This window comes from Cornus florida, unplaced genomic scaffold (genome assembly GCF_030987335.1).
Source record: "Cornus florida cultivar Cherokee Brave unplaced genomic scaffold, ASM3098733v1 CherokeeBrave_3.0.0_Hap2_Chr10, whole genome shotgun sequence".
Classification (NCBI taxonomy): Eukaryota; Viridiplantae; Streptophyta; class Magnoliopsida; order Cornales; family Cornaceae; genus Cornus; species Cornus florida.
This window is the reverse complement of record NW_026775580.1, coordinates 60,466,092-60,479,530: the sequence shown is the minus strand read 5'-3', so window position 1 is coordinate 60,479,530 and position 13,439 is coordinate 60,466,092. Positions and strand designations below refer to the sequence as shown.

The following is a 13,439-nucleotide window of genomic DNA, read 5'->3' as shown; positions in this document are numbered from 1 at the left end:
AATTTGAAGAAAAAGTGTTAACATTACTTGATGTGCATATTTCACACACTTCACTTATTAATTCTCATTCCCAAATGTTAGCCAAGTTTGAAGCTCAAGTTGAGCAAATTGCAAGTACTCTTTCTCGTCAAGAGGAAGAGGAAGAGGCAAATGAAAAAATAGCAAGAACTTCAATGTATATAGATGAGGATGATGAGAGTGAAGAGGATGAGACACGTGAGCTAATGCCTAGCACTCTATCTTGTATAGAGGAGGAAGTGGCAAGTGAGTTAGTGACTAATCCAATAGAGCAGAACATGATTAATGAGGACTTTCCTTGTTTTATTATGATTTTATCTATGACCTTGCTACTCTAGAGAGTGAAGAGATGTTGACCACAATAGAGGTAGAAGAGAAGGAGGAGGAACTTGTTGAAAAGGGCCTTCCTTCTATTATCTCTAATGACCCTCTTGAGGAATGCCTTTTTGAAATGTATAAAAATTGTGGTTTTGACTTTGAAAGCTCCAAAAATGAAATAAACTCTTTAATGGACTCCTTAGCTTACTTGGAAGGTGAAGAGATGGTGATTTTTGAGGAGGAGAAAAAGGATGAAGAGAAGGTGATCCTTGATATTCCAAATGAGTCTTTGAAAGACATTGACTTGCCAGTTCACAAAGGAAGTGATTCTTTAAATACACTTCAAGTGCACAAAATTGAGGTAAGGCTAACCATGATTGATTTTGTTTTCAAGACCGTGGATGAAAGGAATGAAATCAACTCTTTCATTTCTTTTCAAGTCATTCTTTTATAAGATGATTTCATTGTCATAAGTGAGGCATCAAATGAGAAAATGCAAAAGAGGGTCAATAAGGATGTTTCATATCCAGTTTTTGATTCGTTTGATTAGTGAGTTGACCTAACGTCTTGTTAGAAATGTTAAACACTAGTATTCGTAGAGTTTCACAACTCTATTCCTCCCTCATTTCTTTTTGTTTTTCATTTCTTGCGAACTCTAGATATTGGCTTTGGGTTCATATACATTGCTAGGAATTGTGATAAGGATTGCATGCACTTTCATGTTGAAATTGAGCATTTTGCATAAGTTCGATCGATCTCAAATGAGAGTTCGATCGATCGAACTTCATTCCTGCAGCAAACTTGCATCCAAATCACTCTCTGTCTCATTGATCCAAGAAAATCTTCAGATCACAGTTCTCAATTAGATCGATCAGAAGACCTTCGATCGATCCAAACATCAAGTTTGATCGATCTTGAGTTTCAACACTTAGAAAAATTTTGAGCCTGCATAAACCTGCATAATTAAGCTCTCTGTCCCATCGATCGAAAATATTTCAAGATCGATCTGAAGTTCTTCGATCGATCCAACTTTATTATTGGATCGATCTTAAGTTCCAACACTTAGAAAATTTTTGAACCCAAAAACCTGCATATTTTCACCTCTCTGTCAGATCAATCGAGCATTTTGTCAGATCGATCGAACATCTCTGTAGGTTTTGAAAATTTATTTTTACTTTTACTTTTATTTTTATTTTTGTTTATATTTCAAAAATCCCAAAAATATTTGTTTTATTTTATTTAGTTTATTTTATTTTATTTTTCATTAAAAAAAAAATGAAAAACAAAAAGTAAGAAAATTTTATATATACTTACATTGTACATATTATTTTTCATTTTTTGCATTGTACATATTCTTTCATTGCATTTTACCTTCTTTATTTTTCTTTTTATATTTTGTTCATGCATTTTATTCTTTGTTTTTCTTGCATTTTGTATATACTAGCTTTAATTAAATGAAAAATATAAAAAGATTCACCATTGCGCCCTTATGTGTAGTCATGCATACTTTATGCTTTAGTTTGGGCTTGATCTCATATCTCTCTTTCACCTTGTGCTATATTGCCTTAGAATGCTTGATTATTCTTATCTCATTTGATATTTGATGTGAGTTTGCTAATGTGGATTATTCAAATAGGTTGTTGATTCCAAGTTTGGGGGAGACGTCTTTCGAATTGGATCATGACTGGGCTTCATGTCTACACCACCACGGTATACTCTTTTCATTTTTTCCATTGTTCTCATTGCACATTGAGGACAATGCGCGGTTTAAGTTTGGGGGTAACGTGTCTTGTTGCATTCTACTTAAAGTTGCGTTTTAATTGAATGATTGAGATTTGGGATTGATGTTTGCTATGATTTTGATCTTTTGTGGACTATATTGCTTAAAATTTAAAAATTGTTTGACTTGAAGTCCAATACTCCTTGTATGCCTTGTGGATGCCATTTGGGAGTAAATTTTTCGAAAGATTGATATCTTGCTTGCACTTGTGGTCCACATCATCCTGATTTTGTGATTGTTTTGAGATTCATTCTAGAATTCTACACTAGCACAGGCGCACACTAGCATTCATTTGTGGGGTACATGCTTTATTGATTATTGAATTGGTTATATCTCAATTGAGCTAGTAGTGCATTGAAAACTTTCATTCTTGATAAAGGTGGATAACAACCCCTTTTCACTAAGTAGCCGGGATTCTAGCCTTATCAAGCATTGAACTTCTTGCGCCGAAAGGTGGAGGGCACAAACTCTAGGTTAATAATTGAACTTGCTAAAAAAAAAAAAAAAAAAAAAAAAAAAAAAAAAAAAAAAAGAAGTTGCAAAAGCAATAAAGAAAGTGAGGACTTCTCCCAAAAGGTGAGAAGTGGGAAATGATTAGATGGAGGTTGTCTTGATTCGTGGCCTAGTTGATTTGAGCTTGTAAGTCCGTAGGGGTGTTTGAACGCCTAATGCCCTAAAGCCATCTGGTTTGGGAGTCATTGACCTAACGCTCGACCTCATGACTCGCTAGAAAGCTTAATAGATCAACACATTGCACCATGCTTCCATCTTTGATCCCTAGAAAAAATAAAAAATAAATAAAAATAAAAATAAAAAATAAAAAAAAATAAGCGTACCTAGAACAATAAAGCTTTAATAAAAAGGTCCACTTTTTATCTTGATGATCGGTACTAGATTTGTGTGCTAGTTTGAAGGTAAGGATGTGATTAATTCTTTAGTTAGCTTAGATAGCAACATATTTGATGCCGGTCCACTCAAAAAGGATTCTAGAGTTGTTTTGATTTGCATGATCATTGTCTTGATGTGTGGAGGACCATACTTGCTTGTTTGATGTTGAGATTTTGGGAGATTGCTTAGAAAGGGTTGAAAAATTGCATACTTGAAGTAGTTTTCTCCCAATGCTTGTTTGCAATATTGGTACCTCTTTTGAAAGAATGAGCTTAATGTTTGTGGATATCATTTCTGAAAACCCTCACGAGACTTCACTCGTCCACTAGGGGTAACCTAGGGGTTTAAAAGGCTTGTTGCATGTGCTAAGTGCAATCGTGTTCCCTATAAAAGTGGCTTTATCCATTTATTGTTTTTTAGTTCATAGTTGTATAGTTATTCATTTCATTCCTTTACTTTCTAGTTCATTGCTAGGGACTAGCAATATTTAAGTTTGGGGGTGTAATGAGTGCAGAAAAGTACACTTTTAAACCCCTTAAGCTTGAATGTTCTAGGACCTTTATCTATCTTATTTACCCGTTTTAGTACTTATTCGTGTTTTTGTCTATTTCAGGTCAATAATGTTAAAATGGGCTAAAAATGGATTCTTAAGGCCTTTTTGGAGTCAAACTAAGTCTTAGTGATGATCCGGAGCAAAAAGAGATTGATTTGGAGCAAAAGGCCAATGCTGAAAAACTGCCAAGTTGGATTGATCCAACTTTTTCTCTGATCGATCCAACTTTTTCTCTGATCGATTAAACATTGCTGGCACTGAGCTGTCTTATTCCGTGTGCGCCCAAAAGTCCACCTATCACATAGTACGGGATTAGATATTTTTAGGACTATATTCCTGACTTAGTGACTAAGAAAATGACCTTCTATATAAATGGAAGAGACCCATTTGTAAAGAAGCTTTTTATCTTTTTATTTTTACATTGTAATTTTTATTTCTCTCTCTAGCAAAGTTAGAGATTAGGGTTAGAAGAAAAGAGGGAAGTGGAGGCACATCTCAAGAACCCATCTCTAGACCCAATCTCTCTCCATCTCTAGAGCTTCAAAGAAGAATAAGAGGTAGAAGAAGATGGAGCCATATTTGGAGCTTGGATCCATGACCACTTCCACCTCCTCCATGATTGGCTAGATCTACACTTAGGGCTTGGATGAGCCCTAAGTCTTGTGTAATCTAAACCCTTGTATTTCTATTTTTGGGGATTTATATATATATTGTTGTGATTAGTGCTCTAGCCTTGTGAATTTCATGAATCTTGGTATATTTCTATCATTTCTATGGTTTAATTCTTCCTATTAATTCTCTAGTTTATTTACATGTCTATGTGTCATTAAATTAGGAATTATTTCTTACATGATTCATATGGATTAATTCTTTCTATTGATTCTCTATTTGATTACATATTGTCTTATGTGTGATTATTTGGGAATTAATCTCTACACTAGTTTTTCTATATTAATTGCATGTCTATGTATGGTTGATTGAAAATCTAGTGATGGCTAAGTATGGGGTTTCATTGAATGGGTTTGTCAATTAATTTGATGGTTTATACTTATACTTGATGGGTTGTTCTACAATTTAATTCATGCTTGTAGGTAGGTAGACAATCTATGCTTGCTTAGATATTCCATGGGTTATTATTGCAAATTCCATGATTCTTTAGATTGATGTGTGCTACAATTGTTGCTACTTAGATGGGTCATACTTAAAATTGATGGGTTGTGCTACACTTAGTTTAGGTAGACAATTCCTACATAAATTAGATAGTTCATGCTTAATATTGCAAATTCCATAATTCTCTAGATTGATGTGTGCTACAATTGTTGCTACTTAGATGGGTCGTGCTTAAAATTGATAGGTTGTGCTACACTTAGTTTAGGTAGACAATTCAAACATAAATTAGATGGTCCATGCTTAATATTGCAATTGGTAGTCGCATTTTGTTCACAATAATGTATTCCCCATTAATGAAAAGCAAGTGGTTAATTACATGAGCTTAGTGGTGATTCCAACACCCTAAGACCTCTTTTCATATCTCTTAAATCCCTATCTCTAACTACTTTACTTTACTTGCATATTAATTTCATTACACCTTAGTTTAAACAATCAATCTCTCTCTTTGCAATCTTGTGATACATTAGAGTCAAAGTTAAATTCCAACACGTATAATCCCTTGGGACGATCCCTACTCACTTTTGCTACGTTAGTAGTAGTGTTGGTAGTGGGTTTTATAAATTTAAATTTGACCTAAAAGGCTTTTCTTGAACCGCACATTCACTACATTATTTTGGCGTATATCAAGCGGCCGTCGTCAGAGATCTCTTCTTCGGCAACGATGGAGGTTCAGGTAATCTCTGTACTTTTTAAGTCCTTTTCACAAGTAACCCTTTACTTCGTCACTGTTTCCCTTTTAATAGCCCTCTTGCCTCGGGAACCCCCAAAAATCAAATCGGTAACAGACGGCGCATTAATAACTGGAGGTGACCTTTCATGCTCGCGTCTCTTCCGCCTCCTCGAAACAATAAATGACCTAGAAGCCTAGTCTTGCATATGCAATAATTCATTTTGAATCGTCACACGTGCAGGGGGCAAAATGTGGGTGTCACTTATCAGACACTGATGTGGCACGTTAACAAGTCAATACAACCCTAGCTAAACCCTCCGTGGCAAGTTGAAAAGTCAAAAGCCTCGAAAGATCAAACCTTGAGCACTCTAGGCCCTGACATCGCCCCAGGCCCTCAAGCCTCGAAAGATCAAATCTCGAGCACTCTAAGCCCTGGCATCGCTCCAGGCCCTTAAGCCTCGAGAGATCAAATCTCGAGCACTTTAAGCCCTGGCATCGCTCCAGGCCCTCAAGCCTCGAGCACTTTAAGCCCTGGCATCGCTCCAGGCCCTCAAGCCTTGAAAGATCAAATCTCGAGCACTTTAAGCCCTGGCATCGCTCCAGGCCCTCAAGCCTCGAAAGATCAAATCTCGAGCACTCTAAGCCCTGGCATCACTCCAGGCCCCCAAGCCTCGAAAGATCAAATCTCGAGCACTCTAAACCCTGGCATCGCTCTAGGCCCCCAAGGCTCGAAAGATCAAATCTCGAGCACTCTAAGTCCTGGCATCGCTCTAGGCCCTCACGCCTCGAAAGATCAAATCTCGAGCACTCTAAGCCCTGGCATCGCTCCAGGCCCTCAAGTCTCGAAAGATCAAATCTCGAGCGCTCTGAGCCCTGGCATCGCCCCAGGCCCAGTAAGCCTCGAGAAGCTAATCTTCGAGCATTCTAAATCCTGGCGCCACACCAGGCCCATCAAGTCTCGAGAGATCAAATCTCAAGTATCCCGAATCCTGGTGTTACGCCAGACGATGCTGTCCTGAAAGATCGGAGCTCCTTAACACGAGATGAGGTAGGATCTTTGTGTTATAGGAATCCATGTTTGGGAAACTTAGGAGGATCTTGGATTGGTGGATGAGAAGTCAAGAAGTGCCTTCGCTCTCGGTAAGGCCTAATTAACAAGATGATGGGATTATACACATTGTGATAGCAAACCTTAAAATCACAATTAATGCTGTGTCAGGCTTGACCAACCGACGGCCAAGCAACATTTAATGCCCCTGATTAGGGGAGAAGGGACATGGCAACATGGGACAAGGCTCGAGGAAAGGATTAGACCCTTCAGCCCCCTAAATCTTCAGGATACTCACGTAATCCGGATTGGAACCATGCATAGAGGGGACCATTGGATGATGACCAATGGAATCTTGATCTATAAATGGCACTATCCTATGAAGAAAGAACAAGTTCTCCCGAACAAAAGAAAAGCTGTCATACTGTATACTCGCCCTACCACCATCTTAATCTAGTTAGTTGGTCTTCTTCTCCTCCTCCTACACTTAGCATCTCCTTTGTTTTCCTTCGTATTTGTGTTTCTGATATCTCTTTTTATTGCTATTTTATTACCTAGTAAAAAAGAACCCCTACAGCTTATCCATACTATTCTCCTCCTCCACCAGCGCAGCCGCCACCACTACTTGCGTGTGTCACAGCGCAACTGCAGTGCGTCCATCCACCTCCCGTTGCTTCGCCACCAAACCCTAGTGGTGGTCTGGTTCCACCACCACCACATCACTTGCCACCACCAACTAGCGGACCACCACCACCAACTAGCGGATCACCACCAAAATGGCAACCACCACCACCAACTAGCGGATCACCACCAAAATGGCAACCACCACTTGCACTACCACCAACACCACCAGGTCAACCACCAGTAGCTGCACCACCACCAAAGTTGCAACCACCAACACCACTAGGTCAACCACCACTTGCTGCACCACCACCAAAAGTGCAACCACCAACACCACCAGGTCAACCACTACTTGTTGCACCACCACCAGAAGTGCAACCACCAACACCACTTGCTGCACCACCACCAAAATTGCAACCACCAACACCACCAGGTCAGCCACCACTTGCTGCACCACCCCTAAATTGGCAACCAACAACACCACCAGTTGGTGCACCACCGCCAAAATGGGGACCAGCAACACCACCAGGACCACCACTTGCTGCACCACCTCCTACAATACCTACACCAAACTACTCAATCCCACCATCACCATCAAACGTTCCAATACCACCGCCGCCTCCAGGAGGAGGAGGAGGAGGCAACAACCACACAACCGTCATAGTGGTGTGTGTCTCTCTTGGTGGTTTATTCTTCTTGGCAATCCTTGTAGTTGACATCTTCTGCTTAACTAAGAAGAAGAAGAAGAAAAAGAAGCCCATACTGGTCCCAGCAGCAGCTGCTTGCGTCGAAGAGCCACCTCCGCTGTGTGCTGAAGAAACTGAAGTTGTGGCAGTAGTAGTTGAGGAGGAGTATGGCCAAATTCATGAAGTTGGAGGCATTTCCAGTTATGGTGGTTCGCAACCGGGTGTCACCGGGGCTGCAACTAGTACTTATGCATAATCACTATTGCACAAAATGTACTTCTACCTAATTATTCCATACATCCTATATCTATCTATAGGACCAACAAACTTTGTATTTTAATGTACTTATTTAATTTATACCTATTTAATTACATGAATTATACCTTTTTATACAAATAACTTGCTTCAGTCCAGTACACATATTTTTAGTTGGTATTAAAATTAACAAAAATAACTTATTTAGATATTAAAGTACGAGAAATCTTTTGATAACTTTTGATAATTACATAGATTATACCTATTTATATAATTATTTTGACGATTTTCGCTCGTTCACACATAGAGTCAAATAAACATATCTTGAGTTGGTACAAAGAAAAATCATTGGCTTAAATACAAATTTTATATAAAATATTGGGATGATGGAAAGGCAAATTAGAGCTCCTAAATCATGAAGCAGTGCTGAAAATTAAGGATAGCTTACACTGCTACAAAGAGACTCTATGTTTGCTCATGTGGACTTGCATTTTAGCATATCATAGTTCCAACTTTTATTGATGTGTATATATAATAAAGTTATTTTGTAGTATTTGTTGACTAAAATAACTGATAATATTTTACAAGCACAAATTGACTGGAACATCATTTTCCATACTTTATTTGCTGGACAAATGGAATTTGAAAACGAACCAAACCTTAGTTGATTAGTGGGTTTATCCGAACAAAGACTGCTCATTCCTTCTTGGTTAAGTGGCTAGTGATTAATGGGTAGGATCTCATAATTATGTGTAATTTTTATTTAAATGTAAGGCTCTGTTGATGTAAAATATTTTTCATATAATATTTTTTTATTTTTTACTATTTGGTTGTCGTAAAATATTTACAAAGAAAAAAAAATTAAAACTAACAAAAATATTAATTTTGGATAAGTTATTTTAAACTCTCCGTCCCATGAATTCGACCTAAACCTTTGATAAATATTGAAAAAATAAAAATAAAAAGAATTTTTAAGTAAAAAAGAAAATTCATTTTCAAAAAAAAATATTTTATATGGAAACAAAATAAAGCGAACCTAAATTCAATCCAAATAAAACCTATCACTAAATGATACACTCAAAAAAGGTATAATCAATGAAAACAGAGTCTAAGAAATTGTAAATGGATTTGGATTTGCCTCCTATGAAGAACAATGAGGATTCTTGTAATTGGGATTGACATACATTTTAATTATTCATAGTATGCGGCTGAAGAACTATGTGGATTCCTGTACTTGGGATTCACTTGCATTTTTATTTTATTTATTTTTTGAAAAGTCAAACAATTGCGTTCAAATTAACTACTGAGTATTTTCAATATTTAAACATCAATAAATATGATAGAAGAGTAATCACATACCATACAAAGAATACAAAAATTTAGATTCGCAAAAAACTACCTCTATGGTGAAGATTTTATATATTTAATTGCAAGAGAGTTGTAAACACCAAGAAGTCTACAATATCGGACTGAGTTAGGTAAAATGTAGGGTCTTCTTTACTCTCCCTTGGTATTATCCATTTAATATATATATATATATATATATATATGATATAATTATGAAAAATAAATTTCATTTGATGAAGTATATATATATATATATATCGTTGGTATAGTAAACAATATTGATTAACGTTACAAATCAACAACGCAATCAATCACATACCATACAAAGAAAACAAAAATTTAGGTTCCGCAAAAAGCTATTTCTATGGTGAAGATCTTATATATTGAATTACAAGAGAGTTGTAAATAGTAAAAGCTCCAAAAAGATAAAAAAAAAAAATGAAGAAATAAATAATTATTTTGAATCACAATACAACCATGTCCAAAACAAAATTTGGTATTCGGAAAACTTTACAATAACAAATAACACTGCAGGTGACAAATAATAATCAAATGAATTGCCCAATTACCCTCTCAAAATTTGAGATTAATAAAATAAGAAAATTCATTTAATCGTGCTGACCTTCACGATCACGGAGTTAGAGCGGTTGTATTCCCTATATTAGGCTTTCACACTTATGTCACGATGATGGAGTATTGTATAGAGGAATGGAGGATTGTAGAATGGAGGGTTTGTAAAAACTAGTAGATTCAAAAAAAATTCAAGAAGTGTAGCGAGTTTTGTAAAGCTAGTAAATATGTAGATATTTATGTGGAGCGTTTTAGATACTAAATTTTAACCATATCCTCGCGGTCCATTAGGGAGGCTATATTTGTATTCTCTATACCTCTCTCCCAAAACAAAAGCTTTCAATCTTTATTTAAAATAAACCAACCCATTTTGGTATAGATATCCATTTAAAATAAATAACAACCTGACACCAATTGCAATGGATCGAGCTCTATGTGCTTTGCTGAGTTTATGAAACTTCCTTCCGTTGTTTTTTATTTTTGACTGTAATTTATTCCTTCTATTTGAGTTACATGTTCTCCAGGTTTGTCACAAAATTATCAAAATATATATATTTTGTAATTGGAAAATTTTGATGTCAAAACGTTTCGAATCAGATTGTAATTTTTTTTAGTCATGATACTGAAGGTGGGATGACCAGTGCAAATGTACTTCGATTGTATGGGTGATGCACATTTTAAGGCTATTGTATTAAGATAAACAAATAAATTTTATATATAAATCACAAAAATTTCTAAAAGTAAATAGAGGAGAAAAGGTTAAAATAATATAAAGTAAAATAAAATAGATATATGTATATATAATTGAAAAATAAATAATAAAAAAAAACATAAAAAGAAAACACATAATAATTTGGCTTTGTTTTATTTTAACTATACTGAGTGTATGTGTATTTGGCAAAAGTTTAGATCGAGGTTGAGTCTAATGAGTGGTGCATGTAAAATAATTTGTCCAAAGTTGATAAGTAAATTATTTTTGTTAGACTTTAATATTTTTTCTTCATAAATATTTTACAACAATCAAATATCTAAAAATATTTTACATCGGAGCCCTAATGATTAGGAAAACAATGATTTTAGAATTTGGCTTTGTTTCATTTTATGTAAACCATACAGAGTAGGAAGAGGGAGAACGGGCCTTGTTTGGGATGAGTCGTGTCTTTTGTAATTAATTAAAAGAACTTTTTAATTGTTTCTCAAACACATAATAGACTTTTTAAAACACAAATACTTTTGTGATGAAGTGTTTTTTTTTGGGGGAATTGGAATTTAGAATTTTGCCCTTTTTAATACAAAATGAACTTGAAAAGATGTGACTTTTGGATATGTCATGTTACGCGCTGAATGTTACACATTTTAATCCATTTACTTGCATGTTTTATTTTCTTAATAATAATTTATTTGTGATTTTACATTATTTTTTTTTTTTTATTTATTTCAGGACTTTATTTGTAAAATCAGTCAAGACCCGTGATTCTGAATTTTAAAAGATGACCTTCCGTGGGACCGAGTTGAAGATCCAAGTTTAATTATACTTATAAATAGTCCAAAAGAAGTCACAAGTTGATGAGAATGGAAAGAAGAAGAAAATGAAAAATCCTTCTCCAAAAAGAAAATTTTCGCCGAAGTTGGTAACTTGAACCCATTTTAGTAATCTGGTTGTATCTCTATCCTCGAGCGTCAAAACAGCTAAATTCTCGCGTGGGTTGAAAGGAAATTCAAAGAGCTACAATTTTGTATTCACGATGATTCCCTAAAATAGCTATTTACCTTGTCAAAATTAGGCTAAAAGTCTGTACAAATTTTAGAGTCCTTATTTAACAAAATTTCTATGTATGTCTTTTTTATATGGAAAAGAAAACTTTAAAGCTAATCTTTTATTATTTAAAGGGAGTCATCTACAGCATTGAAGGATCATACAGAGGAGCTTGAGGCTAAGAGCATAGAGGAGCATTCAGAAGAAGGAATGGATCAATTCATGGCGGTGAAGATATCTTCCTCAACCATGAAGAATTTCACTCCAGTCATGCTTAGTAAAACGCTTTACTAGGGTGCTGATGTAGCCCTAGCTTAACACACTGGTTTGAATGTATTTAATTATTAGAGAACAATTTTTATCATGCATGATTGTGTAATCTATAGGGTTTTTAATGGAATTTTCAATAAGAATCAGTTTTAGAGTTTTAATTCAATTACAAATATTTTTCTATCTTTTCTTAAATATTTTAATCTTGTGATTGAACACAACTCATTCACTTCTTGTAGTTATGATTCTTGTAGTTATGAATGAGATGATTACACAATGGTATTTCTCTAAATATAATGTTAGAGATTTGATGGATTATGCCTAGAAAAAATAGATCATGTTACACCCTAGAGTAAAGTAGTTAAGTAAATGGTTTATTCCAATCGAAGATAGTCCATGCTTAGCTTTAAATTATATTATTTTCTAACTAAATAAATATGTGTTTGTAGCCATGATTTATTCCCTATGCATGTTATATGATATATCTCCAATAAATTGATGCAATTAATTGGTGGTGCAACAGTTTATTTTTTTTTCGACTTATCTAAATTTAATTTAGAATTTAAGAAATCTGTTGACAAACTTATTTTATACAGGTCCCTTGAGTACGACACCCTTACAAGTAAACCCTATTTACAAAGATTCGTTCACTTGCAAGTGGTACATATAAATCTCACAACATGTCACGTCCCTTGAAATTAATCAATAAAAAATAAAAATCCTAGCGAGAAAAATGTAATTTTTGAAATATTAATGACTTTTGAATAAGTCACATAGTCCGAAATTAATTAATAAAAAAATCTAAAATTTATATATAAAAAATTACTCCAAAATTATTGACACTTCATTAAAGAAAAGATGTGATATTTGGAAACTGAATTACTTTAACAAAAAATAATAATAATAAAATAAATAAATTAAAAAAAATTAAAAAAAAAAAATGGAAGAAGAAGAAGAAGAAGACATGTCTTTTGGGATTAATACAATTAAAAAAATTTATTGAGAAAAGATTTGAAAACTCAATGACTTGCATGGGTCCATAACAAAAAATAATATAGATATACCATATCATTAAATACTGAATTTTTCAAGGTCCTGAAAATATTTAAACTATGGATAGATAGATAGATAGATAGATCCATAAACTAGCCAAACTTAAAAGACATGCCCAAAGATGTGAAAAGCTGCAAAAGCATATACTATGCCCTTCAAAGCATTCTCATGACCCTATGGTTTTAGCAAAGCAGAATCCAAAAACTTTCTTGAGTGTGATTTCCATTGCACTACATCAAAACATGGTGTCTTATACTATGAGATGAAAGAAATATTAACATGTACCTACCAGATGAATGTAGTTGCATAACACAATACCAATAACACATTCAAAGAAACAAACCCAAACGACAATGTTTCAAAATTGCAGAAATTTTCTTAATTTACATTTCAGAAGGAGAAGTTGAAAATGAAGATGATTTAAAATCAATTGACA

At 34.7% G+C, this 13,439-nt stretch overlaps 1 protein-coding gene across 1 annotated transcript; it reads left to right on the top strand.

The window, feature by feature from the left end:
- The first annotated feature begins 5,388 nt into the window (after nucleotides 1–5,388).
- On the top strand, nucleotides 5,389–8,008 carry LOC132277677 (protein TRACHEARY ELEMENT DIFFERENTIATION-RELATED 7A-like). Its single transcript, XM_059779518.1, has 2 exons — nucleotides 5,389–5,533; nucleotides 7,023–8,008. Exons 1-2 carry the CDS (start codon nucleotides 5,389–5,391, stop codon nucleotides 8,006–8,008), a joined length of 1,131 nt encoding a protein of 376 aa, XP_059635501.1.
- Nucleotides 8,009–13,439: the final 5,431 nt, after the last annotated feature.

What these genes read in the sequence shown, in the direction of transcription:
- LOC132277677 (XM_059779518.1), top strand. Translation starts at nt 5,389, where the DNA reads ATGGAGGTTCAGGTAATCTCTGTACTTTTTAAGTCCTTTTCACAAGTA. An exon ending in CGGCGCATTAATAACTGGAG is followed by an intron (nt 5,534 to 7,022) that starts GTGACCTTTCAT and finishes GAACCCCTACAG; the next exon opens with CTTATCCATACTATTCTCCT.